This window comes from Dunckerocampus dactyliophorus, chromosome 13 (assembly GCF_027744805.1).
Source record: "Dunckerocampus dactyliophorus isolate RoL2022-P2 chromosome 13, RoL_Ddac_1.1, whole genome shotgun sequence".
Taxonomy (NCBI): domain Eukaryota; kingdom Metazoa; phylum Chordata; class Actinopteri; order Syngnathiformes; family Syngnathidae; genus Dunckerocampus; species Dunckerocampus dactyliophorus.
Window position 1 is genome coordinate 19,550,865 of NC_072831.1, and position 27,439 is coordinate 19,578,303.

The window sequence follows — 27,439 nt, forward strand, 5'->3', positions numbered from 1 at the left end:
ATTTCTACTATGGGGAATAATAAACAACAACTCTGTTAACTCTAAACACGTAACTTCACCAACTTTTGAGAAAACAAGTGCTGCAAAGCATGCTGGGAAGCCAGAAACACTCCCAGCTACGGTAGTAATGCCTTGCGGCACATTTTTGTAAACAGTTTCTCCGAGTACATGCTTAGAGTTAACATAGCTGTGGTTTATTATTCTACTATAGTTCCTTTTGTATGTGTTACGTGCTCAAATGCTCACCATCCTTTCAGTGTTGACGCTTGCTGCCACATTTCAGAACCCATCTGTCTCAAAGTTTTTCTTTTCCCTTTGGAGTGAAACCTCAGCTATTTCAGATGATATTTAAAATAAGTGTTCACAGTTCCCCAACATGTTCAGCCCATGGTTTGTGTTATTGCTTTTTTTTGTGCCTGTCTGAAATTGTCTTGCTCTAAATGCTCTAAAAGTCCCTTATAGAAAGTGGATGTGGTGGCTCCTTTCTTCAAGCCACTGTCGCTTTTGGAGGAGGCGGCATTTTGTAAACTCAAACCACATATAGCACGACATAAACATCTGCAATGTTTTTTTCTGATAGGACATGTAATGGCTTTTATTGGATAGAATGTAACTATGTGTCCAATACAAAAATGGGAAAATATTCTACATATTTGTTTCAATCCCACTGGAATGCACATGATCCATGATGTGCAGGAACCAGGATTCGGTTTTGCATTTTGGAATATACAAAGCACAACCTTTATACCAGTTTCTGAGTAATATAACCTGAATCATTTATTTATGCATAACCCATTTAATCAAAAGGAATACGCATTTCCAGAATAGCCTACATGTCTGCCACACTATTTGTTTTGCTTTTGACTTCAAAGTACTGCCAGTTTTGCCTTAAGTCTAAAATACAGAAGCAAATATAGTCAAATGTTGCTTTGCCGCTTCAGTTTTCGTGTTATTTGTTTTTCAAACGTTGGTATGCCTGAGCGAATTGCAGATGTTATGAAGATGAAGGTTTAGCACTAAAAATACAGTCATTCCAATGCTGGAGCAGAAACTTTGCTAAAATACCACATCGTGTGTTAACCCCTTTAAAACCTCTGTCAATCAGCAAAACCGAAGCATTCTCCAATGACACCACTAAGCAAAGCACAAAAAAACTAACAAACAACAATACTGACAAGGATTTTATTGTTTTACAAGTTTGGGTTCGTGTGCAAGTGGAGCCTGTTGATGCAGTTTCATCATCTTGCACCAGGAAGTGCTTTTGAACCTGTCTGGAAAAGCAAATATCGATCTAAAAATAATTCATGATGTGACTATAACTGAACCATTTATTGTAAATAGTTGCTGTTAGCAAAAAGTTGTCAGTATTGTTACAAAAGTGTGTTTCTTTCAAGTTACCTCTGGCCCAGGATTCCAGCTGCACATCTTTTGTTCAGCCATGCGCTCATCTGCATGTGAGCAGCAACATGTCAGCAATAGTCCACTGAAAGGCTGCACTGTCTCCTCAGAGAGCCATTGTCTCTTGCATAATACAAAATATCCCCCAAAAACAAAGTGCAGCACGAAGGAATTCAGGGCTCTGCCTATCACCATTGTGAAACACATTCTGTCCATTTGGTTATCTACACAGTCCTCTCAGCAATATCCATCCCTTAGTGCAGGGGTCCCCAACCACCGGGCCGGGGCCCAGTACCGGTCTGTGGGTGGGGCCGAACTGGGCTGAGGAAACCTTTCAGGCGCAATGAAAAAAAAAATACACACACAAAAAAAATACATTTGTAAATAACTAAATACAGTTTTAAGTAAATGCATATCAATTTTGGAAATATGGGCCATTATTTTATTCAAAAGATAATATAGTTTGAAGTTTTTGCACGTTTATCTTGTTTGTTGCCAGTGTCCCACTTTGTTTGACAGTCCTTGAACGCACCATTGTACGTGCGCTAGCCTTCGCCGACTCTGCACAGATTGTCAACTATGCTGTATTTTTATCGGGTTTCTTTTTCACTTCATATTTGCTCTCAAATGCTGATACTCTGTGGGAATTCATAAAGGTAAAGTTTGATTACGTTCTTGAGTGCTAATGTGTATATTTGTTGTGTGCACAGCTTGGAGTTAATTCATGCTAGCACACTGCCTGTTAGCACACACCTTAAGCAGCGGCACTATAATCTTCTCTCTGAAAAACAAACTCCAAGTTTATAGTGGTGGATGGTGGGTCTGGATTCACTTTGTGCTTTTAATTTGATGTTGTTCCTGTTGTAGTTTTACGCAATACATACTAATACACAATACATACATACATACATACATACATACATACATACATACATACTATACGATGGAGATCTGTGGGAACACGAGCCGGGCCATGGGTCCAAAAAGGTTGTGGACCACTGCCTTAGTGGGCTCTATTCAGGTTGCTCTCATTAGTTCATCTGTATGTTAACCTTTTCTCCCAATTTACGCTCATGTTGGCAAATTCAAGGAGTACCACGGTCTTTTGCATTGTGCCTAAATGTGTTGACATTGGTGAGTAGTCAAGCACAACACCACAAAAAACATACACTACAGTATCGTTAGTACACTAAGGACGTACTACAGAGACGCCAACTAGAAACCACACACGCTTCCTGGTTCACTGTCTGGTCCACTTTGAAGAAGACCTCCTGCTCGGCTATATTTGGCAGACGTCCAGTGCTCAGGTGAAACAGCAGAAACAGCATGACATGCATACGCTGAAATTGGATACCTCTATACCTCCCCCCAATTCAGAAACACAAGACATATGTTCCTTGAGGAATACGCCAAATATATGCGGCTCAGTTTGTCTTCAATTTCATTATTTTCATGACATACGGCAGGGTTGTCCAAAGTGCGGCCTGAGAGCCATTTACGTCCCGCAAAGGCATTTTATTGGCCCTCGGCACATTCTTAAAATACGAAAAAAGAATGAAGACAAAATATTAAGGGAGTAAAGTCATTATAGTAACAGAAAAAATAGTTGAAATATTATAGGAAAAAAAGTTGTCATATAAGAAACAAACCAAACGAAGAATTAAGTTTAAATTGTAATAAAATTAGGTTGGGTAAATACTATAATTTTATGATAATAAGTACAACGTTGAAATATTTGTAAACATTAAAAAAAAAAAAAACAGCCACAAAGTAATCTAAGGAGAAACAGTCCATAATAATAATACGCTTCATCACTGATAAAATGAATAAATATAATTTATATGTGTAAATATATATATACATTATTAATAATATAATATTTAGTTTGGGTTGGTTTAAAAAAAAAAAAAAGTAAAAGTGGCCCCCGCATCTTTTGATTTTTCAGTATGCAGCACTTAGTGGAAATAGTTTGGATACCCCTGACATACTGCATGTTGTATATTTAAATATTTATTCATGCTAATGGTAATGTTTTATATGTTTTAGACACGCATAACAAGTTACAATATGACATGTTTACATTTGCACTAAATCTGTACATGAATATAACATATCAATAAGTAAGTAAATGACACATAAATAACAAAATGTAAAAAAAAGATAAATAAATACATAAAAAATAACCTAAAATAAATAAGAGATTAAATATAAATTGATTTTCAACTGGTGGGTCGGGACCCAAAATGAATAGATACATAATGACCCCATGTAAATGTCTTGTTTGTGCTATTCGCTTGTTACGCCGCCGCAGGGTCCGTGCCATAGTTGTGGGCTAAACTTTGTCCAGCTGGAGCATAATTTGGGTTTGATCTAAATTAGGATTGTTTAGTGTGCGTGTCGTTCTATTTGACAGTTTCAACGTAAAACCTGCACTGCGTCTAGTTGATCACACATACAAACAGTTGTTTTCTTTGACACTCGTCCTCATTCAAATGTGTCAATGGTGACAGATGTGGTTACACAAAGTATTCCCATTATGAGTAAATGACATTGGCTTGGTGTTCGCAGTCCTGTCTGTACTGCAGGGAAGGGTAGATCAATCCGAATGTTGATATTGTGTTGGATTGATACTGCAGTATTCAGTACTGGAAGAGGTGGCTGGAGGCCGAGAAATCTGGACTTCCCTACTGAGACTGCTGGCCCTGCGACCCGGACCCGAATAAGCGGAAGAAAATGGATTGATGGATGATACTACAGTTAAGAGATCCATTTTTTTCAGTTTACGACTATGTTTCTTTTTGCAAATGGTATGTTTTTTATGTTTGTGTTGTTCTTACTGTTATATTTGTATGTTGTTATACAGTTCTGACAAGAAGTAACCCCTGGGAATATGTCCTCTGGATTGGAGTGAGAGAATAGTAGTTTTGCTTTTGTTTAGTTATTTTGTATCATTGACTTTATGTTGCTCAAACAATTGTACTGTGGCGTCGCTGGGAGAATTTCCTGCTTCCCAGCATGTTTTGCTTGACTGTTTTGTAAATAGCTGCTAAGTTACATCGTTAGATTTAACATAGTTGTTGTTTATTGTTCTCCGCCAGTAGTGGTAGTGTCTTGTCTGTTTGTCATCTACCTGATGCGCTGCTGTGTGTTTTTTTAGCTTCTTTCTTTTATGACACTGTGAGCCAGATTGTTACACTGTGTTGACTAATGGCCTCCTGAGATTTCCAGTGGGTTGACAAGTTCACTGTGACCTCTCTTGTAGTTTGAGACTCTTTTTGCCAAATAAAGAGTTACCTCTTCCTCTTCCTCATCGACTCGTGAGCGCCACAGTATGTCATAAAAGTGAATACGGGAAAAAATGTATTATTTTGTTGACACTGTTACATTGTCTTATACTGTTGTATTTATATGTTGTTCAGTTAGTACCAAATAATTGTGTTGATCTGAAATACTATTGAGAAACTGATCATCTATATTTATTTATTTGTACTCTACAGACTGAACACGAAACGGAAACCAGCGAAATGCCACAAACGGAGAGCAGTGAAGCATACAAATGTAAAATTGCACGCCGAGTATGACAAATTCATACATGTTGGCAGGTGTGCATGTCACTGCGCGATACGTACCCGGAATGCAATCGGTGCAACTGGGTTCTACGCATGTGCAGAATGCGTCTACATCCGGTCGGCCTCTTTTTGGCAGTCACGTGTTAGGCATGTGTAATCTACACCATCCGGCTATCTATTTTACGGCAGCAAGCAATATACGTCTCCCCTCCACTCCCAAAAACGTTATTAAGATAGATAGAAATTTGAGGAATAACAACATAATCAATCTTTTTTTTCCTCATATCATATCCATGGTGCAAGTGGACAATTTATAATTTATCATCGCACTCTGCTTATGGTTGTTTACATTGACATATCACTGCATTTTGTGTGTTTTGTTCTATATATTTAAGGGTGTCACGTAACCGGATATGACGTCTGCGCACGTGTATTGCGCAAGTTTTTAGTAGCTTGGTGGATGTCATAAGACGACAGAAACATCCCCATGCTTACGAAGTCATTTAACTAGAGTCACTCTTAAAATAACCTCCCAACATATTACATTTATGAAGTATGCTTATTGCCCTGTTATTTTGTGATTGGTTCTCTCGCGAGACCTGGCAGCATTGGTCAGAAAGCCTGCTGGGCGACTCACTAAGTCAGAGGTGATCTTTTGTCTTGAACACACAAAAACACCTACCTGACAAAGGTTGATGGATATTAGAGCATCATATAGACTTGAATGACTCTTTAGCAGCCCCTGAGGCCCACACATATATTCACACGCACTTAAAATAAACACCCTTTCTCAACTGGTAGGAAGCGACTGACAGGAAGACAATACATACATTGTACAGTATTGTTTTCCGTCCGAGGAGATCATCTTCTCATCACACACGATCTTTGGCATCGGTTCCACCTTCATCACCTGGCAACGGCAACACACACGAACTCAATGCAAGACCGGCAGTCAGCGCACAAAATCGTAGAGTAAACAATAGGTTTCTAGAGGAAAAAACATGGTGAAACAGACAATTCAGATATTTGCTCGTATCAAGCCCACTAAAAAAAACACCGCGGTAAGTTGACGCCTACTATTCTTACAATGCAATCCTGCAGCTGCAGTCATTTCAATATGTCTGGACATACTTGCCTCCATTCTTACCGTTCACATTTCCAAATAAGTGCACACGAAGTGTCTGTCAAATTCTTCTGTGAAAAAAGTCACCTTAGTAATTAGTAATTCGATAAATTCATTAATACCCTGCCTGTGTTGTCCAGGAATCCAGGAATTTACACATGCTATGGCACGAGTCTGTTAACCGAACATACAGGTGCATCGCATTAGAATCCATTTAGTTCAATAGAAAATACTTCAATAATTACGTCAATAGAGTCCAAACGTGAAACTCACAAACAATCAGTAGATTCACTACACACAGTGTATTTTAAAATTTTGCAATCATTTTGGTGACTATAGCTTACAGCTAATAAAACCCCAAATTCAGTATGTCGTGAAATTTGAAAAAATTAAATGTCAAACACTACTGATTTGTGGAGGGCCATATATATATATATATATATATATATATATATATATATATATATATATACCTCAAATATTCAAAAATCACTCCATACTCTTTACTGTTGTTTATACCATATATCTAACTTATTGTGTGGAGATATGGAGTAATAACTATAAAAGTAATGTTTATTCGATAAATGTACTGAAAAAAAGTTCAGTGAGGAACTAAAATCACAAATATTAAAATTTGCTGATCTAGTAAATTTTCAAATGGCTAAAATTATGCATTAAGCAAACAATAACCCGCTGCCCAAAAATGTTGTACACTACACTGACTACATCGGAATATAGGAAGTGAGTATTGCATTTGATGTGAAATGGACAAGGGGTAGGGTTAAATCAGCTTTGCTACTTCCTACTCCTTTTGGACTTGTGGAACTGCAAATTTAATGTGATGTATTCCACTGTAACTTGTAAGCATGTTCGAATCAATTAAACCATTACCATTATCATATATATATATATATATATATATATATATATATATATATATATATATATATATACACTGTATTTATATATATGTGTAAAGACAAAACCTTGTGTTATTATTGGTTATCAATATTTTAACTTTTTCTGTTTACACTGTGCCTTTTTGCTCTATTTTTCCCATTTTGCTGTTTCTTTGTTGTTTAATTTTACTTCTGTAATGTCCTACGGGCACAAAAAATGACCCGTGGGACACAAATGGGGACTTTGGACGCCCCTGCTTTAATTGGTATCTTAGCCTGAATTGAACTCCTGAAATCAAATAACTTTTGCAAGATATTACCATATGCCCTGCAATTGGCTGGTGACCAGTCCAGGGTATACCCCGCCTCCTGCCGACATCTGCGACCCTAATGACATGGCATAGAAAATGAATGGCTGGATGATATTACCATAATTAATCTAATAATAATACTAATATACAGTATGATAATTTATAGAAATGCACCAGTACATGTGTTTGTGCTAGAGAACTCACACAGTAACACAAAATATGCAAACTTAACTTTTTTTACATTTTAAAATTCTCTTTCTCTACTGTTTATTGTAATCGTCCTGTGGCTTGAGGTAAATGGATTTTCCATGTCCCGTGTGTCTTGGATACATGGTGAATTGACAATAAAGACTTTTGAATCTTGAATGAAACCTCACTTCACAAAAAGGCCCCAAACTAAAAGATATACAAGAAATTACGTCAGAGTCATGAAGTTGAAACAACTCAGGCACGACCGTGACATTAGAATTGCAAAACTGTTTATATCTTGTATACATGTAAATTCATGTTTACACATGATTAGATAAGTTCAGCTTCCATTGGGTTTACATGTTAACAAGGCCAGCTTGCATTAATAATGCCACCGGCAATGCATTCACTTCTTCCTGAAATCCAGTTTATTGTCTGTGCAGTCCTGCTGATGGGAGGAATAATCAAATCACACAGATGGTTTCTGCAGCAGTTCAGGTTGCACTGACAATATCTGCCACAATGAAATGACAACAGCCACATCCGTAGGGCCTTTTCAGATTCTGCACGTCTGCAAGAACACAAGAAACCAAGGGTGGTCAGGGCGACATGAAAACAATCCAGTTACTAGTTTTGTATCTTTTTTCCTTCTAATCGCTTTGGGTTTGTAATTTCATCAGTGTCTATTGGAGACATATGCCAGCACATATGTCAGAGATCGAAAACAAAGGGTGGGGGCGTTCATGTTGACCTGGCTGACCTCACTTAAAATGCCATCCACTGCTTGAATTCCGTCTTCATTGGTTGCACGTTCCATCATTTTCCTTGTGTCCCCTGAGGCATGGCTTTGGACTTCTCAAGTACAACTTCTCTATACTATGCGACTATGATTCCGTGTTCATATATATAGTGTTCCACATGGTTCTTTAATTCCAGCTTTTCCTTTTGGACGAGACAGTGCACACCACAAGAAGCTAAATTTGCAGTATACGTCTTAGTGTTTAACTTGGACTTCATGTACAGTGCCTCCACCAAAAAAAAATAACTGTTCGCTTACAAAATCCATTCTAGAAGATCAGACAATCTTGAAACTTTTTTTTTTTCAGTTGGTACTAAACGGTATGTAGAGTGACTATGGTTCCTGCTGGACTGACAGTGCTGTTGTCTCTCTGGCTCCCTCAGGTGTACTCCGTCAGCAGCGAAGAGCAGGCGAGCGCTTCTTTGGAGTTTGTGGTGCCGAAGGACACAGCTGATGGTTTTGTCAACAACAAGAGGGAGTGCTTCAAATTCAGGTGCCTTTTCTTAGAGATTAGTTTGTTTATGTAAAACGTCTCACTTGATCCCATCGAATTTTAATGTGTTATACTGCAGCTCTCCCACTATTCAGAAGTCAGCTGGGATAGGCTCCAGCTCACCTATGACCCTAATGTGGATAAGCGGTGTAGAAAATGGATGGATGCTAATTAACTTAATCAAGTAGCACATTTGACCTCACGGTGGCCGAGTGGTTAGCATGTTGGCCACACAGTCAGGAGATCGGAAAGTCCTGGGTTGGAATGTCCCCTTGGGCTTCTCTGTGGGGGCTTAACTGTCGCTACCTGTGATGATAGAGAATACCGATGTAAAAAATTTGGAAAAAATGATGTTATGCGTGTTCATGGACGACAAATATGTTTCAAACAGAGAATTAAACGAGGATGGGGTAAAAATAAAAAAGGTATAATATTTTACAAATTGAAGCACTGTAATACAAACTCCAAATGAAAGTGAAGCGAACTTTTCTGCGGTGAACTACGCCACTACGAACGCCAGGGAGCGATTGTGGTCATTGAATCGCTTTGCGTGCAGAAGAAAAGCGATTTTATTGATTACAAACCTCAACTTCATCGTAACACATTGTTGTATTGTTTTATAATTTTCTTATGTTGTTTCGGAACTGGCGAGGGCACATGTTGAATAGGAAGTGAATAAATATTAGCCATTGATGGGAAACAAAGAGGGGTAGTATCGAATAAGCTTAGCTTCTTCCTACTCCTTTGGGACATGTGGAATTTCCGATTGTAATACTGTATGTGATGTATACCAGGGTAAAACATATGTATGTGCATATAAAGTTAGACTGTTAAACACTTCGGTTGGTTTAAAAATGTAAAATATCAAAGTTGTTTGATTTGTCAGTTCACCTGGGAAAGATTTGGGAAAGGTTTGGCTCTCGATTGTCCATGTGTGTCAGTGTGAGCGTGAATGGTGGTTTGTCCATAGCTGACCTGTAATTTACTGGCGGCCAGTCCAGGGTGTACCCCGTATTTCACCCAAAGTCAGCTACAGGCTCCAGCTCACACGTGATCCTAATGAGCACCAGCGATATAGAAAATGGATGAATTGGATGAATACATATGGCTAATCATTTTAGTGCAGGACATCGAAAGAAAGAAGCCCAAACATGACTGTGATTGGTTATGCGTCAGTACTTTGATCTGGAGAAAAGCACCTGCTGCATTTTGAATCTCATGACAAAAAGTTGCCTCGCGAAAAACATGAAGTTCATAACCAACAATCCGATTGGCTGCGTTTGTAACATATTGTATGACACAACTCCAACTTTTAAAACAATAATGCTGTCTGTTAGGTTACATATGCGTGTTTTATATGGTGCTATTTTTTATTCATTATATTATTATCAAATGCATCTAAAATTGAAAGTACTTGGAGATACGCCACAAAGACATGTGATATTCATGATTTTCCTACGCTTTCTTGAATAGAATAGAATGGAATGTATATTGTTATTGTCACGGTGAAATTATGTGGCATCTATCAGTGGAGTACAATAAAAAAACACAAAGCCCAATAGATGAATAATGGTCATAAAAACAACAGTCACCCACACGTACACACTCCCATATTCAAGGACATTGCATTGATGAAAAAGAGCCAGTATTACACAGAACCAAGACGTTTGGCAGTGTCACAATTTCAAAATTGATTGTTAGAGGATGTTAGCAGAATTTAGCTGGTTCACAGTGGCAGGAATAAAACAGTTTGTCAGTCTCCTAGTTTTGTTTTTATTGACTGGACCGTCTGCCTGATGGCAGCAGTTCAAACAGACTGTGACCAGGGTGTGATGTGTCGTTATTATTTAGTTATTTAGTTATTTTCACCGCCCCGTTGATGCAGCGTGAGCTGTACAGTTCTTCCAGGGAGGGTCGGGGGTAGCCAACTATCTTCTGGGCAAGTTTAATGACCCCCTGGAGTGCTTTCCTCTGGGCTACTGCGCCGCCCGAGTAACACACACACAGAGACAGCAGGTGAGGACGCTTGCAGTAGAGCAGTGATAAAAGGCCACCAGCAGTTGAGTGATGTTATTTTTCCTCAGGATCCTAAAAAATTAGGCTCTGCTGAGTTTTCTTCACCAACTTGGTTTGTAAGCAGACCTCTTCAAGTCGTCTCCGTCTTGGTCTACTTGTTTGGAATGTACCAGGGACGGAAAGATAGTGATTGCATTTAACCAAAAAGAACAACACTAGCAGAGCTTCAGATGTTACAGTCGGGTCATAGAATAATATTACACTTTGTCTTAAGGTAAATATTGGCAAGGGTGTTCCCTCCACCCATCCAGTTTTTAAATAATGCAAATCCAGATTTGTTGAAACAAAAAATCAGACGTGTTGCAAGCCAGGTTGCATATAAAATGCAGAAATAATTCATCTACCAGCTCTGCCACTGCCGAGCCAGAACATCTGGTGGTGAAAGCTGCAGCCTTATATACCCTCTAGGCAGGGCTCATGCCACGCTTCCAAGCCCTAAATTCACAGTTAGGGAGTCAGACAGTAGTGGACAAAGAGAGTCTCTGCAAACCACAGTCTTATAATAGCTTGTGGAGGTTCCCTCATGCCCTTGTACAAATACAATTTCCACATTTAACAACCCTCCTGGGTGGATTCCACTCGCGTTCCTCATCGTTTTTTGTGGGTTAAGGCAAGATTTGAAACTTTTTTTAGCAAACATAATGACTTCTTAATCCATTTTGGAAATTAAATACCAAACAAAACTTAAAAAGTAGAAATCTGTGGTTAACTGTGACGTGTGCCCAACTTAGATTTCTATGTTTTGGTGTAGTAGTAAACAAATTTGGAAAACACAGTTTCCACTTTTGTCCAGGTTCCAAAAGGTGTTTGATCAGGCAACCAAACAAGAAAGGATATTTGAAGACATCGCCAAACCCGTCGCAGACAGGTAAGTCATCATGACACTGTTACTTTAAACCACCAGAGCTACAGGCTTTTATTTTAGCATTTTTTCATATGTAATCAGCAAATTATCAAATGCACACGACTTCCCGCTGTGGCCAGCAGTGCTTATCCAGGGTGAAGTCCAGCCACGTCCATAACTTCATCCAGCTCCACTCTTAACAGGAAGCCAGTTAAGCTCAGCCTTTTTTAAGATGCAAATGCGGGGTGCCTGATTTTTGGTGTACTTGACATACTTAAACCACTAAGTGGACTGAGCTGGCAGGCAAGATGGAAAGTTCTGCCATTGTGAGTGTCAGAACTTTAACAAGCCACAGCACAGAGGGACACTGAGCTCTTCTGCTTGCTCCTTTTCCGCATTCTACACAATTCAGACAAACCTGTGGAAGTATCTGCCACTCGGCTTTAAACAGCAGCATTGTGAGCTCTAAAAATACACAATAAACAGTCGATGTCCATGTAGTGTATGTTTCTAATGTATACTGTGTACTAGGGGCGTCACAAGCTCTTGTGTCACAAGCTCTTGCAAGATTTCTCATTCAGAAAAAAAATGTCTGGTGGGCACAAGGCCTGGGATGATAATAAATGAATGACTCACACAATCAATGAAAATGAACTCAATCATTTTGCCGGGCTCAATATATTACCACGTGCATGCGTCTGTTTTCCTTGTCTCTCGCCTCCAAAAAAGGGAGGAAGAGAGTTCACTCTGTGCATTGGCTTCAGCACCTTGGCACATTTGTTACATAGAACAACAGCATGAACGGAGTGAACCCTTTTGTGAGTCAAGTATCACTGTTAAGTTAAAAATTAAGAAACCTAGCCGATCCAAGGTGCTTTAGGTGGGAAAATTACACTTTCCTTTTTAGCACAATCCCCTTCAGGGGTTATTGTACTTAAGTAATGGATATGATTGCTTGCAAGCATCAGTTTCATGCAATTCTTTGACTTGAAACACAATTTTTTTGTGTGAAATGACTGATTTAGCCTTCTTTCGAAAATACAGTACTAACCGATTAGAAACCTTTATTTCCACACCAGGCAGAAAAAAGTTACATTTTTACCTCCAAACAACCTCTCCACCCCAAACTCCAGCGGCAAACTTATCAAATTGTCAGTCCTTGCTTCAATGCCTGCCAAATTTGCAAATGGCTCTCCAGAAAGGGAAAACAACCAAGAGAGAATTTCCATGGAATTTCCTGTGATTAAATGCTGTCTTGTTGTGCAAAAAGGTGTTTCCTATTTTCCTCACTGAACTCTTTCTTCTGGCTCAGTTTTCAAAGGCTATGACATGACTGCTCTGCATTTCCTGTCATTAGGGACGTAACAATTAGTTTTAATAACAATTCGATTTGTAGCATGATTTGTGGTTGCCGATATGATTCAAGCATGATATTGGTTCATTTAGAACGATGTGATCCAAAACAATTTAGCTACTTTCTATCGATTCGGTAACTTTTCAGCCAACAATTCCACCAGTGTGACTATGAAATAAACAGCTGGATACTGGACAGTGCAGGTGAACTTTCGTAGATTCCGGTTGTTTTTTGGAAGGGAATCAGGTATAAATTAATTATGGATATATACAAACAAGTAACCAACATTCACCTTTCACGTGCTCTGCCATCCGCTATTCTACGTTTAGTTGTCTGCTGGCACGTGGTGATGACATCACAGACAGGTAGGCTGAATCGAGTAATGCTTAACGTCTTTATCATTAAAAGTGCTAAACAAAAACACACATCCACATATAAAGCCTGTTGTGCTTAAATCCAATGCTTTATTTCCTAGTATCGACGCAATCAATTGATTACTTTTTAAGCAACGTTAGATGGATATATGTTGCCCGGGATATATACATCTGCTAACATTGGCCGATTCATATTTCATATTGCATTTTATTCCTGACGCTCGGCTCAAAAAGTGAGCATATCTAGCGTATTCCCTCGGCTGAAAATCTATCTCGCTTATAGATGGATAATTTCATCAGAGAACGCTAGCGGATCAGCACAATCTTGAAAAAGATGCTCCTGTTGCAGTGCTGCTCGAATTATTGTTGCTCCCGGGTCCACCAGGTTCTCAATAAATGGTGACGCCATCTCCAAATTGGTTGAACAGTGAAATGGGGTGCTCTCGTAGCCATATTTTAAGCTGAAAGTCTGGACATTGAGTTTAGCCTTGCCACAGTGATGAAGATGCTTAAAAGAGAGCTACCTTGGCTTTACACTCAACACACCTCGCTAAACCACTAAACCCGTTTTGCAGTATACCCCCGATGCACAAGATTGGGTCCACAAGAATGAGATGACATTTTAACATTAATTCTAAGAAAGTACAATGAAAAAATAGGACAACTGGACAAACAAACCTTTTTATTTAACCGAGTCACAATACAATGAAGGTGCGTTTTGAAATGTTACTATTGTCAACATTTTTGAGAACTGTTATGACAATAAATAATAATAATACATCATAATAATGCAATATATCCTTTAATATGTAATCTTTCACTCTGTGAAGTTGTGGAATTGGAGCTTGTGACATGTATTTTCTCACAGGCAATTCATACTGTCAAATGTTTGCATTTTCAACTGTATAGAGCAGTACTTCTTGTTGTGTTGCTGGGCTCACCTTGCTCATTAACATTCTCACACAAGCTTTCCAGGCATCTTTTTCCCTCCTAATTTCTACTCCTCAAGAGGCTCCACTCTTTCGCTGTGTGTATGCTAGCAGCACCGCCTCTCTTACAGAGACAAAGCAACTGTACGACTGACAAGAAGTCTCATTCTGTTCGCCGTTGTTGTGTGAAACACGGTTGTTCTATGAAGCGTCCCGGTGCTGAACCAATGCGCCGAGTGAACTCTCTTCCTGCCTGTTTGGAGGTGAGAGATGAGGAAAACAGACGCGCATGCACATAGCGATATATGGAAACAGGCAAAATGATGTGCAATAATCATACTGTGTAATCAGCATCGCGATATGCCACACCTGTGAGGTGGATGAATTATCTTGGCACAGAAGACGTGCTCACTAACACAGATTAAGACAGATTTGTGAACATTGTCTGAGAGAGATAGGACTTTTGTGTCCATAGAAAAAGTTCCTTGAGTTCGCCTAATGAAAGATGGGAGCAAAAACAAAAATGTTGCGTTTATAGTTTTGTTGAGTGTACTTTACTAGAAAGCTGTAAGGGGGTAAACGGCACTTTACCATAGACCAGCAGTCATAAAACCAGGTTCCAAATTTTAAACCATGTAGCTCGTTTTTATATTTCCAAAGCATGCCTGGTAACTAATCACTAAAAGAATCAAATGTTGATGAACAGTATTCACCATCTTCACCATCATGAAACTCACTATTTCAAACATGCATAGAATACATGCACACCTCTTATCTAGTACTAACACTAAGGCTGGGGTTTAGATTGGTAGTCTTTCATACTTTGACCAATAGTTCGATTAGGTTTACTGTATTAGTGCACACGTCTCAGCTAAAGCACAGTAGTTGAAAAAAAACAAACCATCATCAATAGCTTCATGAGAGGAAAAGCCAGTGTAATGATGTTGGTTTGGAGACTGATTCACATTGCTGTGAAACCTGTATGCCAAATTTAAAGGGGTCTTGAACATACCGATTCTACCAAAAAGAGTAAACCATTTTTTGGATAGTGTGACGCTAATCTCTAGGAAAACTGAGGTGTAAACAGGAATAAGCATTGGGAAAAGCCCAAGCCTCAAAGGCAGATTCCAGGCCGCATCATTAGCAGTGACGTTAAACAAAAATACTGTGCCCTTGCATATTCTCCTGGTTGCCAATCAAAGCAGTGAATCATGCAAGACTCAAAGACACCAATGTCAGACTAGCCAACTGGCATCTTCATAAGTGTTTGAAGTTTTTTTTAATAAACTGTTGTGAAGTTTTTTCCGTTACCCTTCTCATGTAGGGTGTGGAGCTGGAAAACATCATGAGAGTGGTCAAGTAGAGTTTATCCGTTTATATTAAGTCAGGTCTTAAATGATTTCATTTGTTCAAACTGGGCCAGCATTAGATTTGTAGGTTTAGCAAATGCTGTAATGACCATGTATAACTAGATTGTCGTTCAGAGGTGCACAGACTTTTGCCAAGGTTGTTTGCTGGTTCATCGGTTCGTTAGTTACTAGACTAGTTTCATGAAGGATGATCGTACCTTTTGTGTAAACACGCTAACCTTCTCTGTCCTACTATTACTTGTTTTAGTATGTCAAAATGACTATGCTATGAAAAAAATCTTAAACAAAGACATTACTATATACTGTAACTACAGATTGGTGTCATTCAGATGCTCCTTCAGTTTGTTTCCCTTCATTACACCTAAATACTATTGGTTTCCATTGTCCTGCGTTCAGAGCCAAACCAAATGTACCAGCACCAGTTTAGTGGGTTTGGACCTTTTCTTTCACTCACACTTGAAGACATTCCCCTTTTATCATTAGATGTCTGTCGCCATTATGTCTCTCCACTTACAGGACATCCATATTTTCCAGTGACTTGATATTGTCACAATCAATTTGCTCAGATTGATGGTGCCTGACGTGGCTGGCTGCATTAAATGAAAGCTGCATTACAATAGAGGAGGATGCAAATGACCAGGACTAGTGTTGAATTTTTGTGAATGTAAATGCTTTAGGAATTAGCCAATAGGAATGGTTTGTTATAGTTGTCAAGCACAAACTGTTTGATGCAAGAGGTGATATTGTAATCATCGTTAATTGCTTGATTTGTTAGTTAGTTCCGATAATCAGAAAACTGCAAGACCAATTTCCATGAAACTTTGAGGACATTGTCTTGATGAAGGTACAGATTGAGGAATTTGTTTTCACTTTTACGGTATAATCTGCTCACATTGGGGCCAGAGGGTGTAGTGACCTCCCAGATTCAGAAAATAGAGCGGCAGTTAAAAAAGGTTTACTGTGTGTGGTACCCACTTTGTAATGTGCATGACTGCCATCTACGAGACTGACGTGAAACAATATCCTTCGCCCTGTAAGCTGTGCTTTACTGAGTAACATATTAAACAGTTTTCTTTATATTCATGTGATTTCTTCGGGGCTCCCCCGACAGGCGAGAGGTGTGGATTGTCAAGTCCTTGTGGTAAACACAGACTACTGACAGAAGCTAAAGAAGCTACTCCAATTAATAGACTTGCTAACCTGAACAAAGTACAGACTTATTATAACCTCACATCCTGATATTGACACAACTATTAATATCACTCTTAGTACAGAGGCTAGCATCACCAATATGGGACGTTCCAAGGCTGATTTTGCATGCACGATCCACCTGTCATTGCATTATGCAAGTTCTAACCTGTTCATTTTGCTGGTGTTGGCTTTCATTGATATGTGTGCGTGGTCTCTGCAGTGTATTGGCAGGCTACAACGGCACCATCTTTGCCTATGGCCAGACAGGCAGTGGGAAGACCTTTACCATCACAGGAGGGGCAGAGCGCTTCAGCGACCGTGGCATTATTCCTCGTACACTGTCATACCTCTATGAGTGCTTCAGTCTGGTAAGAACACTATCATCTCGTCTATAATTACAACAGAGCTCACATTCTTTTTAAAATACATATTTCATGACTAAGTCAATATTTATTTTTATAGCCTTGGAAAATGTGCCTTAGCCAGTTCTTAGCCATGCCACTGCTCTACTGGTTGCAGTATTGGAGCAATCATCAAAGTTTCAAGGATTTTTATTCCATTTTAAATAATGAATGATATCTTACACATGGTGGCCAGGGTTACAGAGCTCAAGCCAGCGTGTATTCATTTTTAGCACTGCTAAATTTCCAAATGATCTTCTTCAAACATTCAGGGAGTGTTGTTTACCCTATTCAGCTTAATGGATGGCAGACCCAAGATGTTGAGAGGCAGCTGAGGTCAATCTTCAAGTCGGTGCTTGTTGTTGGTCAGTACCCAGTACCTAGTTTTTTAGTTACGTTACTTTACATCAGATTATAACAGTGATCTTTTCACCTTAGTTTTCAACTTAGTTGACCCATCACCTTAGTTTATCTTTGTATATATAGTGGAACCTCGATTAGTGTCCGCCCCGGTTAGTGTGTTTTTTCGGTAACGTTGAAAATTTACGCCAATATTTTGCCTCCGTTTGTGTCCTTTCTTCGGTTATGGCACGTGTCTTGTCATGTTATTAATACACTGCATGAGTCCAGTTTGTTTTTAATGTACTTTTTTTTTTTTATCACAAAACGTCCTTCCTATTAGCTGAAGTCAGCTATGTTACATTGCTCATCTTTAATGTCATCAGGAGTTGACTCTCAAAAATGTTAACACAAAACACGTTTTTATACTTTTACAATTAAGGTTTTACTTTATCGATGAATGGAAGGGATAAATTAACATTTAAGGTTACTTTTACCTTCACTGAAGACGTGACTGTTCCCGAAGACACGATTTGGCAGCAAGATCAACCACCACCACCTTCCTGTTTTCCCATGAGTTATTTCTTGAATTCAATACTGTTTCTCACCTCCTTTGTCAAAATGCTGGCACTTGGAACTTTCTTTGGTTTTATTTTGGGTTATTGAGGTGAGAAACTCAAGGTGAAAAGAATTCCAGAAATAACTCATAGCAAAACAGGAAGATGGTGGTGATTGATCTTGGGAACAGTCATGTCAACAATCACGTTTTCAGTGAACGTAAAAATAACCTAAAATGTTCAGTTATCCCTTTCATTCATCATTTATATGTTTTTTTATGCATTTCAAATTATTTTCGGCATTGTAAACTAATAGTAAATCTATAAAAACGTGTTTTGTGTTAACATTTTTGCCTTTCTGGAACAGATTAACAAGATTTTCCTTATTTCCTATGGCAAAAATTTATTCGGTTAACATCCATTTTGGTTAGAGTCGGACATTCTGGAAGAAATTAATGACTCTAACCAAGGTTCCACTGTATATTCTGCTCCACAGGACAGCAGCACTATGTATACGACACACATCTCCTACCTGGAGATTTACAATGAAATGGGCTATGACCTTCTGGATTCCAGACAAGAAGCATCTCGATTGGAGGACCTACCGTGAGTGTGCTTTTCAGAACTCTTTATGACTACACATATCCATGAACATTTTACACTGTTACAACGTACTAGATACCCTTGACTTTTCTTGAAGGCGAGTAAAGAACTTGAACGGATACAATCACATTGCAGGATTGGTATAGATCTGATAAGGTTAAGGCCGTGTAAAAGTAAGGGAACTAGTATGTCAGGTTTTTTTCTGAGAGTTGGAAAAATAAAACAAAAAAGTCACTTCCATGGCAATTATTTTTAACACTGGATAGAAATGATCAATAATTCCATCATTGTATGAAGCATGTGTTGGTGTAACTGAGCCTTATTCCCACACCACCACTTCTCAGCCTGGAATCTACTGTGTGGTGAAATATGGAGACTGTAATATTTACCACCCAAATACAAACTGCCAACAGGCATAATAACACTGTTGGATAGCGATGAATGTGGTCTAACTGGTGGTAGATTCTGCCACCAGAGCGAAGAAAAAGGATCATGTGAAGGGATTTTTTTCAGTGCATGTTACTGGCACTGTTTTTGATCTAGGGAAATGTATTCTTTTGTCTTCAGCCACTTCTTATTTTCCTTGTCTTTTGTTGCTTGACTCTCTGCCTCTCCCTGTGTCTTTCATCTCTCCCATCTGTTTGGAGGTTTGTCAGTCTCTGATCTTTTTTTGTCCCATGCAATACATCATCAAAATAGATATTAGACTTCCAGGCACAGCATCCATTTGGTGTTTGTGCTGTATTTTCTGGTAGCATTTCCTTTCAAGGCATTTTGCAGATGATTCTGACGAAGGTTTCAGATACCCACAAATCATAGTGTTCTGGAAATAGACAGTGCCCGTCTTTAACCATGCTGTGGCTACACTTGCTGATTCAAGAAGTAGCTGTGGCACTACTGGTCTGCTCTTTCTTCCGCTTCCCATCCCTCAGCACTCTCTCTGACCGGCGCTTCTCAATCAATGTTTTTGAAATTTATTTTTAATTGATTTCAGTTGCGTTCAGTTATATATTTCTTAATAATTTTGATAGTTATAGCTTACAGCAAATAAACCCCCCAAATTTAGTACCTAATAACACTTTAAAAATTGTCAAAAAGTCAATATTGTAAATACTGGTTCATGCTGTAATGAATTAATAAACGGCAAAAACATCCTGAGCCTGTAATTAGTCTCTTGTTTTACTGCTAATTGAACTCCTTTAATCAAATACCTTTTGCATGATATTGTAATTGATTTATGTGGTCTGTATACCCCTCTCTGTGTGTGCCAGTATTTCACTGTAACAGGATAACTCAAATGTTTCTAATGTGTTTATACTAGGGTTGTCAAAGGGTTGTAACTAATTTATTTCATTAATTACATCAACATTTTTGGTGTCATTGATGCATGGGCATCTTTTCAAGCCACACCTCTCTGTTATGACGGCAGACGGAGCCTCAGTAGCATCTCCACTGAGTCACACAGTCTCTTTAATAAATATATTCTGACCTGAACACTATGGATGTATTTTAAACTAACAAAACACCTCTAGTCAGCTCGTCCTAGGAACGACACTTCCTCATTGTCACGAGACAACAGCGAGGTACATTCACTGACACTCCAAAAATCACAACAACGTCTTTATTATGCGTGTATGTGTGGTCTACATAAAGAGAAAGAAAACAGTAAGTGGATATTCTCATTTCTCACTAATGGAGCTCTTACGGCGGAAGTACAATTTGCTGCATTTAAGTATGCCTGGAAATTTCATAAAATCAGTTAACATTAGTGTTCTTTTATTTATGCCCCCCAAATACATTACCTACAAAAATAGGACAGAGATTTTATAACTTTGCCTGACATATCGACGCAATGGATTGGAAATAAAACAATTAAGAAATGATCAAAGTCTAGTTTCAATTTAAGATGTTCCACATCAATTTAGCCTTTTACATTTCAACATTTTGAAGAAATGGAATACTACTCAATGGCCAAGTCTGTGGCCTGATCTCAAGCCAATAAAGCATGCTTTTGTTTCAGTCAAGATAAAAGTAAGGCAGCCAGGAAAAAGGCAACAAACAAGTAGCAAGTGAAGGTGGCCGTAGTGAAGTCCTGGCAAAGCATCTGCAGGGAGGAAAACTCATAAACTTCCATCTCTTTCGACTATCCAAAAGATCTTGAGACTATACATAATCTACATAAAATGGCTGTCATTCCTGAAATACAAGTTTGAAATTAAAGCTGAAAGTCTCTACTTAAATGAGATCATGATTGTTTTATTTGAAATCCATTATGTGCTGGTGTATAAAGGCAAAATCATAAAACACACGGACACTGTCCAAATACTTCTAAACCTAACTAAGTGCTAAGTCCCCAGAATGGCTCGAATGAAATTATGTGGACAGATCACAGTTTTCCATTGGATGTGTGACTTGTGATCCTAATGAGGACACGTGGTATAGAAGATGGATGGATGTCTGTTATCGTTTTATGGACCCTTACATACTGTCGACCAGTGGTTGTCAAACTTTTTACTGTGGCGTACCCCTTCAGACATTTGACCAGAAGCCATGTACCTCCTACTCCTGCACACTTAAAAAACATAAACCTTTTTATCTGAATTAACTTGAAATATTAAACATAGTTAATTGGTTGGTTAATTAATTTTATAGTAATTCTGGGTCAAAAATGGGTATTTTACATGGTCACATTTTGACAAAGTTTCACATGTATTTCACTGTAACAGGATAACTCAAATGTTTCTAATGTGTTTATACTAGGGTTGTCAAAAACACCACAATAACGGCGGTAACAAATTTATTTAATTAATTACATCAACATTTTTGGTGTCATTAATGCATGGGCATCTTTTCAAGCCACACCTCTCTGTTTATGACGGCAGACGGAGCCTCAGTAGCATCCCCACTGAGTCACACAATCTCTTTAATAAATATATTCTGACCTGCAATGAACATCTTCATGCTCAATCTCCTTTCTGGTCTGTTCTCCTTGCACTGTGAGGTGTTCAGGCACCCTGTAATCCCAATGAGGTGCTAATTGTTTTTAATTTTTATTCAAGTACCCCTATGACAATTGCCGTACCCCTGAGGTTACTCGTACCCACTTTGGGAACCTAGGCTGTAGACGTAGCACATGAATACATCACAATGCACTATAATTTGCTTTCAACACTCACTCTTTTTGGATTATGAGCCGAATGAGACCAACTTAATTCTGTCCTAAATATTGTGCCCTTACTTTCATCTGGCTTTGTCAATGTTTGTCATGCTTTGTTGTGTTGTGTTCATTGGAAGTGGAATTATAATTCTGGTATTTAACAACAGCATGTTCCTTTTCGTTGCCAGAAAAGTAATTATCATGGAAGATCCTGAGCAGAACATCCATCTCAGGAATCTTTCATTGCAGCAGTCTGCAAATGAAGAGGAGGCTCTCAATCTCTTGTTTTTGGGCGACACCAATCGAATGATTGCAGAAGTAAGAGGAGGGTGCGGGTGTGGCCAAATGTTGCATGAGACATCATACTCACTAATTAATAGTGCATGTTCCTTTTTCATCCACTAACGCAAACATTGTGTTTTTCAGGGAGAGCCACTTTTGTGGCCCCATTTAATTTATTCAGTTAAGGCAACCATTGACTTTGTTTTTTATTTAATGCACGTTGGCTTTTGCCTTGTTGACTCAAAGAGACAGCCGTTGTACACATGCTGATGATACTGTGGTGGCTGAGGTTTTGCAAAACAAACCACAGTTTGCAGGCACCAAGAGATGTCTCTTGCTGACCCTTGTTGATAGATGATGATGACAGATACTTGATTCATCTCCAAGAGAAATTCACATGTCCAGCAGCTCCGCAAAAATGTCATCATGAACTTAATCACAAAATAAAACAAATAAGGCAAGAGATAAGAAAAATAAGAAAATAGAATAAGAATGAATAAATAAATACAGAACAGATCATGTAAAATTTGTAGCGCAATAATACATAATAAATAATAATACATAATAATAATACATAATAAGTTAGTAAATTCAGTCCTTTGTGTGTTTTTATCGCTGAGCCTCTGTTGTGTTGAAAAGCCACATGACGTGGGGGAGGAATGATCTGCTCAGTCTTTCAGTGGAGCAGGGCAGTGATAGTAATCTGCCATTGAAACTGCTCTTCTGTCGGGAGATGATGCTGTGTATTGGATGATGCTGGTTGTCCATGATGGAAAGGAGCCTCCTCAATGTCTTTGTTCTGCCACAGATGTCTGTCCAGCTCAGTGCCAATGACAGAGCCTGCCTTCCTCACCAGCCTGTTCAGGCGGGTGGTGTTCTTCATGAGCCTGCTCCCCTAGCACACTACTGTGTACAGGAGAGCACTAGCTACCACAGTCTGGTAGAAGATCTGTAGCAGCTTCTTGCATATGTTGAAGGACGCCAGCCACTTCTGAGGAAGTTCAGACGGCTCTGCCCTTTCCTGCACAGAGCATCTATGTTGGCAGTCCAGCCCAGTTTATCATCCAGATGTACTCCAAGGTTTGTAGGTGTGAACCACCTCCACCATCACCTTTAATGAGAACAGGTTGTGGGCATGTCCTATTTGTTCCTTGCATCGCACCAACTGACAAAGTCCTGGATCAGTTTCCTGTACTCATCCACCTGTCTATTCCTGATACATCCCACGATGGCGACCGCATACTTCTGTACATGGCAGAGCTCAGAGTACTGAAAGTCGGACGTGTACAGGGTAAACAGAACAGAAGGTAGCACAGTTCCATGCGGTGCTCCTGTGCTGCTGCCTGCCACAGTGATGGACCTGCAGTTCCACAGTCGCACGTACTGAGGTCTGCCAGTCAGGTGGTCAGTGATCCATGCCACCAGATGTGATCCATGCCATCTGTGTCAGTTTGTCCCTGCGGAGTTGAGGCTGGATGGTGTTACCGGTGCATGAAAAGTCCAAAAATGTAATCCACCACTGCCTCTGTCCAGGTTGAAAACAGGAAGAAAACAATGAATAATAAATAATAACAAATGACAAATAATACTAATGAATACATGTGAATTGGGTGATTGCGCCGTTGTTATCTTTGGATTATGAACTGAAGCTAAAAATGTATCATCAAAAATATGTATTTTTTTAAAGAGCTGAGTGAGTTTAGAAGCAAGCAGTTGCCCTAAATGTAGCTATTGTCTAGTTTTACAAAAGTGCTGCACATGTTGAACAATAATACATTTGCTTTTCATTTAGCTTGAGGTCATATCGTTTCTGTCCATTTCAGGATGGGTTGGGGAAATTATCAGTGGAAAAAAAAAAGCTCTGTTTATACATGTGTGTTTTGATCAAGCGGCCCAGGGTTTGTTGTTAGGGAGCCCCCAGCAGCCACCCACACACACACTTTTGTGAACTCATCCTCACAGAGACCTCTTGACAAGAAACTTTCACTTGAGCCTGAAGCGAACAAACAACCATTCACATTGTCAATTTGTCACTGCCAAATTGATCCCAGAGGTCTCAGCTCTGTATAGAAATCCAACACATTTGCACAAAAGCGTCTCTTTTGATCCCAGCCATACGGATAAAAGATCTATTCTCTCCCGCTGGCCGCACTCAACGGAATATGAGCTCATTCATTTCGAGACTTGACAATCCACTCTACAGTTTTACTGGAAATAAAAGTCACCTTTTCTACTTCTCACCTTTCCTTTGACCTCATCAGGAAACTTCTCATCTGTTTTTTTCCTCTGTGTTCCTGGTATCCTTTCTTAATGTGAGGGTGTAGAGCATGATCTTCAACCCTTCCTTCTGCATCCTATCAGCCTTCCAGTCCTTACTTCACCTTATGGGGAACTGTGGTGAATTTAAATGAATCCCAATGTTTCCCGAGTCAAGGGATTGTAGCAACTGATCCAATGTAATACAATGTGTGGCCAACATTTAACATCAACATGTGGCCCACTGAGAACAAAAGTGATTTGAAGACAGTGAATACAATGAATACAATTTCATGGAACAAATACTATAATTGAACTTGTACATGTATGTCTGTCACATCTTGGCATTGTGGTCTTGTGGCACTCCAGGATGTGAGAGATGAGAACCAATGTGCAGGTAAAAGGTCTTTTTTTTTTAATTATTATGGCTGCTATGCAGCGGCAGGATCCCCAAATGAACTGTAGATGACAATGCTCCAACTGACAAAGGAGAAATACAAAAGTAACTCAAATTAGCTGCAGGTGCGATTGATAGGAGAAAAGATAAGCAGAAAAACACACAGACCGTGGCAAAACAGGATGGACAACATAATAAAAACATCAAACAGGAACTAAGGCATAAAAATGAGCTGTCACGCAGGCAATGACGCAGATCGTGACAATGTCAGAGCTTCTGGTAGTGTTTAGGCCAGCAGAGAAGGCTTTGCTGGCCCTGACTGGACAATTTTCGCCACTTTGTGACTATATATTCAGCAAGTATGCAGATCGATTTAGAATCTGATTTTTTCTGGCCTTGTTGAACACTGTTAGAACATAAAAGTACGCACCACTCTTCTCAACGAGCAGCCAGTGCTGAAAAATAAGATGTAGCAGGAGGGATTCGTGTTGCCAACTTAGCGACTTTGTCACTATATCAAATAGGGGTGTCTCTGTCAAATATTGATATTGGATATCTGGCCGATATCAGATTAAAAAATGAGTATCATTCACGGCATCACAACAACAGTGTGTGCTAACATGTTAACACAGTAGCAAGGAAGAGGAGTGATGTCAAACGTGTCATTTCTGTCAAAGTACGAAAAAGACGTTGCAGCTGGGTGCAAAACTTGTTCTGCACAAGCCGGAGTCAGAGGCTGATTTGAGAATTTTTGGTGCAGATGTTGATATGGTGCCCCTACCCTTTCTCCATGTCTATTACTAGTAATTCATTCACGCCGTATCTTTTACATGTAGATTATATTTCATTTGCTTACATTGTGTGAAAAGAAAGGACGGTGTTGGAAAAAACAAAAATGTTGCACTGTGGTAGAAATCACAGCATCAGTACTACACCTTCATTTTGATCATAAATCAATTATAATTAAAAGTAAGTACCTTATGAAGTCTCTGCCGCCTACACTGTTTGTTTTGTCTTCTCAGCCTAACGTTTGCTACATAAATAGCCATCTGAAAATCCACCACAGCTTTTGTAAAGCTGCCACCATCTGTTTACTGCTATGCTATGCTCTGTTTATAATGCAACTGATGTTTTAATCAGCAGAAGCAGGGCAAAAATAAGGATGAAAAGGAACTGAATCAATCACAGATGGAAATGAAATGTTCTTTTTCTTACTGGACTGTCTTTGATTAAAAAAAAAAAAAAAAGATGATTTTCTTTGCTCACTGTCCTTTCTTGTTTCATTTCCAGACTCCCATGAACCAGGCTTCCACACGTTCCCACTGTATTTTCACAGTGCACTTGTGTAGGCGTGAGCCAGGCTCTGATACTCTGCGGCGCTCCAAACTTCACCTGGTAGACCTTGCCGGGTCAGATCGAGTTAGCAAGACAGGCCTAAATGGGCAGTTGCTCACTGAAGCCAAATACATCAACCTGTCCCTTCATTACCTAGAGCAGGTAGTTCCCCAAATAAAATGTCTTATTGTTTAACTTTGCAGAATATAATATGACTTCCTCAAAGTGTCTCTATGTGTATTTCAGTATAATTGAATTATCTCATGTAAACTGTTAATTCCCCTCTTTCATACTCTGATGATGCTGATTCCATCTTTTTTTTAATTACCATTCCATCTTTTGTTCAGATTTATCTCCAACTGTTCTTATTTGCCAAGTGCCCATTCCTTTTGTCCAAAGAGTTTAGTACCTTCATTATGTTTAATTTTATACCAGACATTTGAAGTTGATGAATGGACTTCCTCAGGCAAATAGTAGTAATAATGACCCACACTGGCAAACTAATTGATTTAACATGCAGATTTCATTATATTAAGATTAAGTAAGATTAAGTAATTTCCTGAGCTGCCTGTTTGCTGGTCTGTCTTCACTTACATATTTGCCCCTTTTCACTCTTCCAGGTGATTATTGCTCTATCAGAGAGGAATCGCTTCCATATTCCGTACAGGAACTCCATGCTGACCTCTGTGCTGAGAGATAGTCTTGGAGGCAACTGTATGACCACTATGATTGCCACTGTAGCAGTTGACAAGACTAACCTAGATGTAAGACACGCATATTTGATGAAGCGCAAACCTTGGCTTTGCTGCTATACTGTGCAAGTCTTTGGCCATCACTAATTGTATTGTATTAATGACCTTTTTCACAGCAAGCATTTAGACACAGTGGCCGTAAATAGAAGAACAGACATAAAACAGGATTGCACTAAAATTACCAAATGGATTTGTATCTAACTTTGTTGAGGGGTGGCACATTCATGAAGGCAGAACCTTTACGTTTTGGTGAGGTTCTGGACAACACGGTTGATACAGGAATTCATTACAAACGTTTGAGTCACTGTGGCATCAAAGGAATGCTCCTCCATGAACCAATAAGTAGTGTGTTAACAAACAAACAGTTGGAAAAACAAACACAAATACTCATGCTAATACTAATAATAAATAGTATGTTTTTTTTTCAGTTTTGTTAACAAA

General features: G+C 39.1%; 1 protein-coding gene and 1 long non-coding RNA gene across 9 annotated transcripts in view; both read left to right on the top strand.

Moving 5' to 3' along the window:
• The first annotated feature begins 1,938 nt into the window (after positions 1-1,938).
• LOC129193107 (uncharacterized) lies at positions 1,939-4,664 on the top strand. Its single transcript, XR_008573546.1, has 3 exons — positions 1,939-2,054; positions 4,035-4,154; positions 4,262-4,664. It is a non-coding gene; the product is annotated as an uncharacterized LOC129193107 (long non-coding RNA).
• Positions 4,665-5,886: 1,222 nt separating this feature from the next.
• kif6 (kinesin family member 6) overlaps positions 5,887-27,439 on the top strand; it is a 59,556-nt gene continuing 38,003 nt past the window's right edge. For 6 of the 8 annotated variants that reach the window (XR_008573418.1, XR_008573417.1, XM_054796472.1 and 3 more), the window contains exons 1-8: positions 5,887-6,028; positions 8,672-8,781; positions 11,651-11,725; positions 17,140-17,287; positions 18,713-18,822; positions 22,165-22,294; positions 26,202-26,408; positions 26,867-27,010. Coding sequence is in view for 6 of the 8 variants with exons in the window: in XM_054796472.1 (XP_054652447.1) it covers positions 5,969-6,028; positions 8,672-8,781; positions 11,651-11,725; positions 17,140-17,287; positions 18,713-18,822; positions 22,165-22,294; positions 26,202-26,408; positions 26,867-27,010 (984 nt within the window). In the remaining 2 variants the exon portion in view is untranslated. Of the gene's footprint in view, positions 6,029-8,671; positions 8,782-11,650; positions 11,726-14,543; positions 14,622-17,139; positions 17,288-17,615; positions 17,686-18,712; positions 18,823-22,164; positions 22,295-26,201; positions 26,409-26,866; positions 27,011-27,439 lie in introns of those variants that run through there. The other 2 variants (XM_054796477.1, XM_054796476.1) reach the window with 2 other exon arrangements.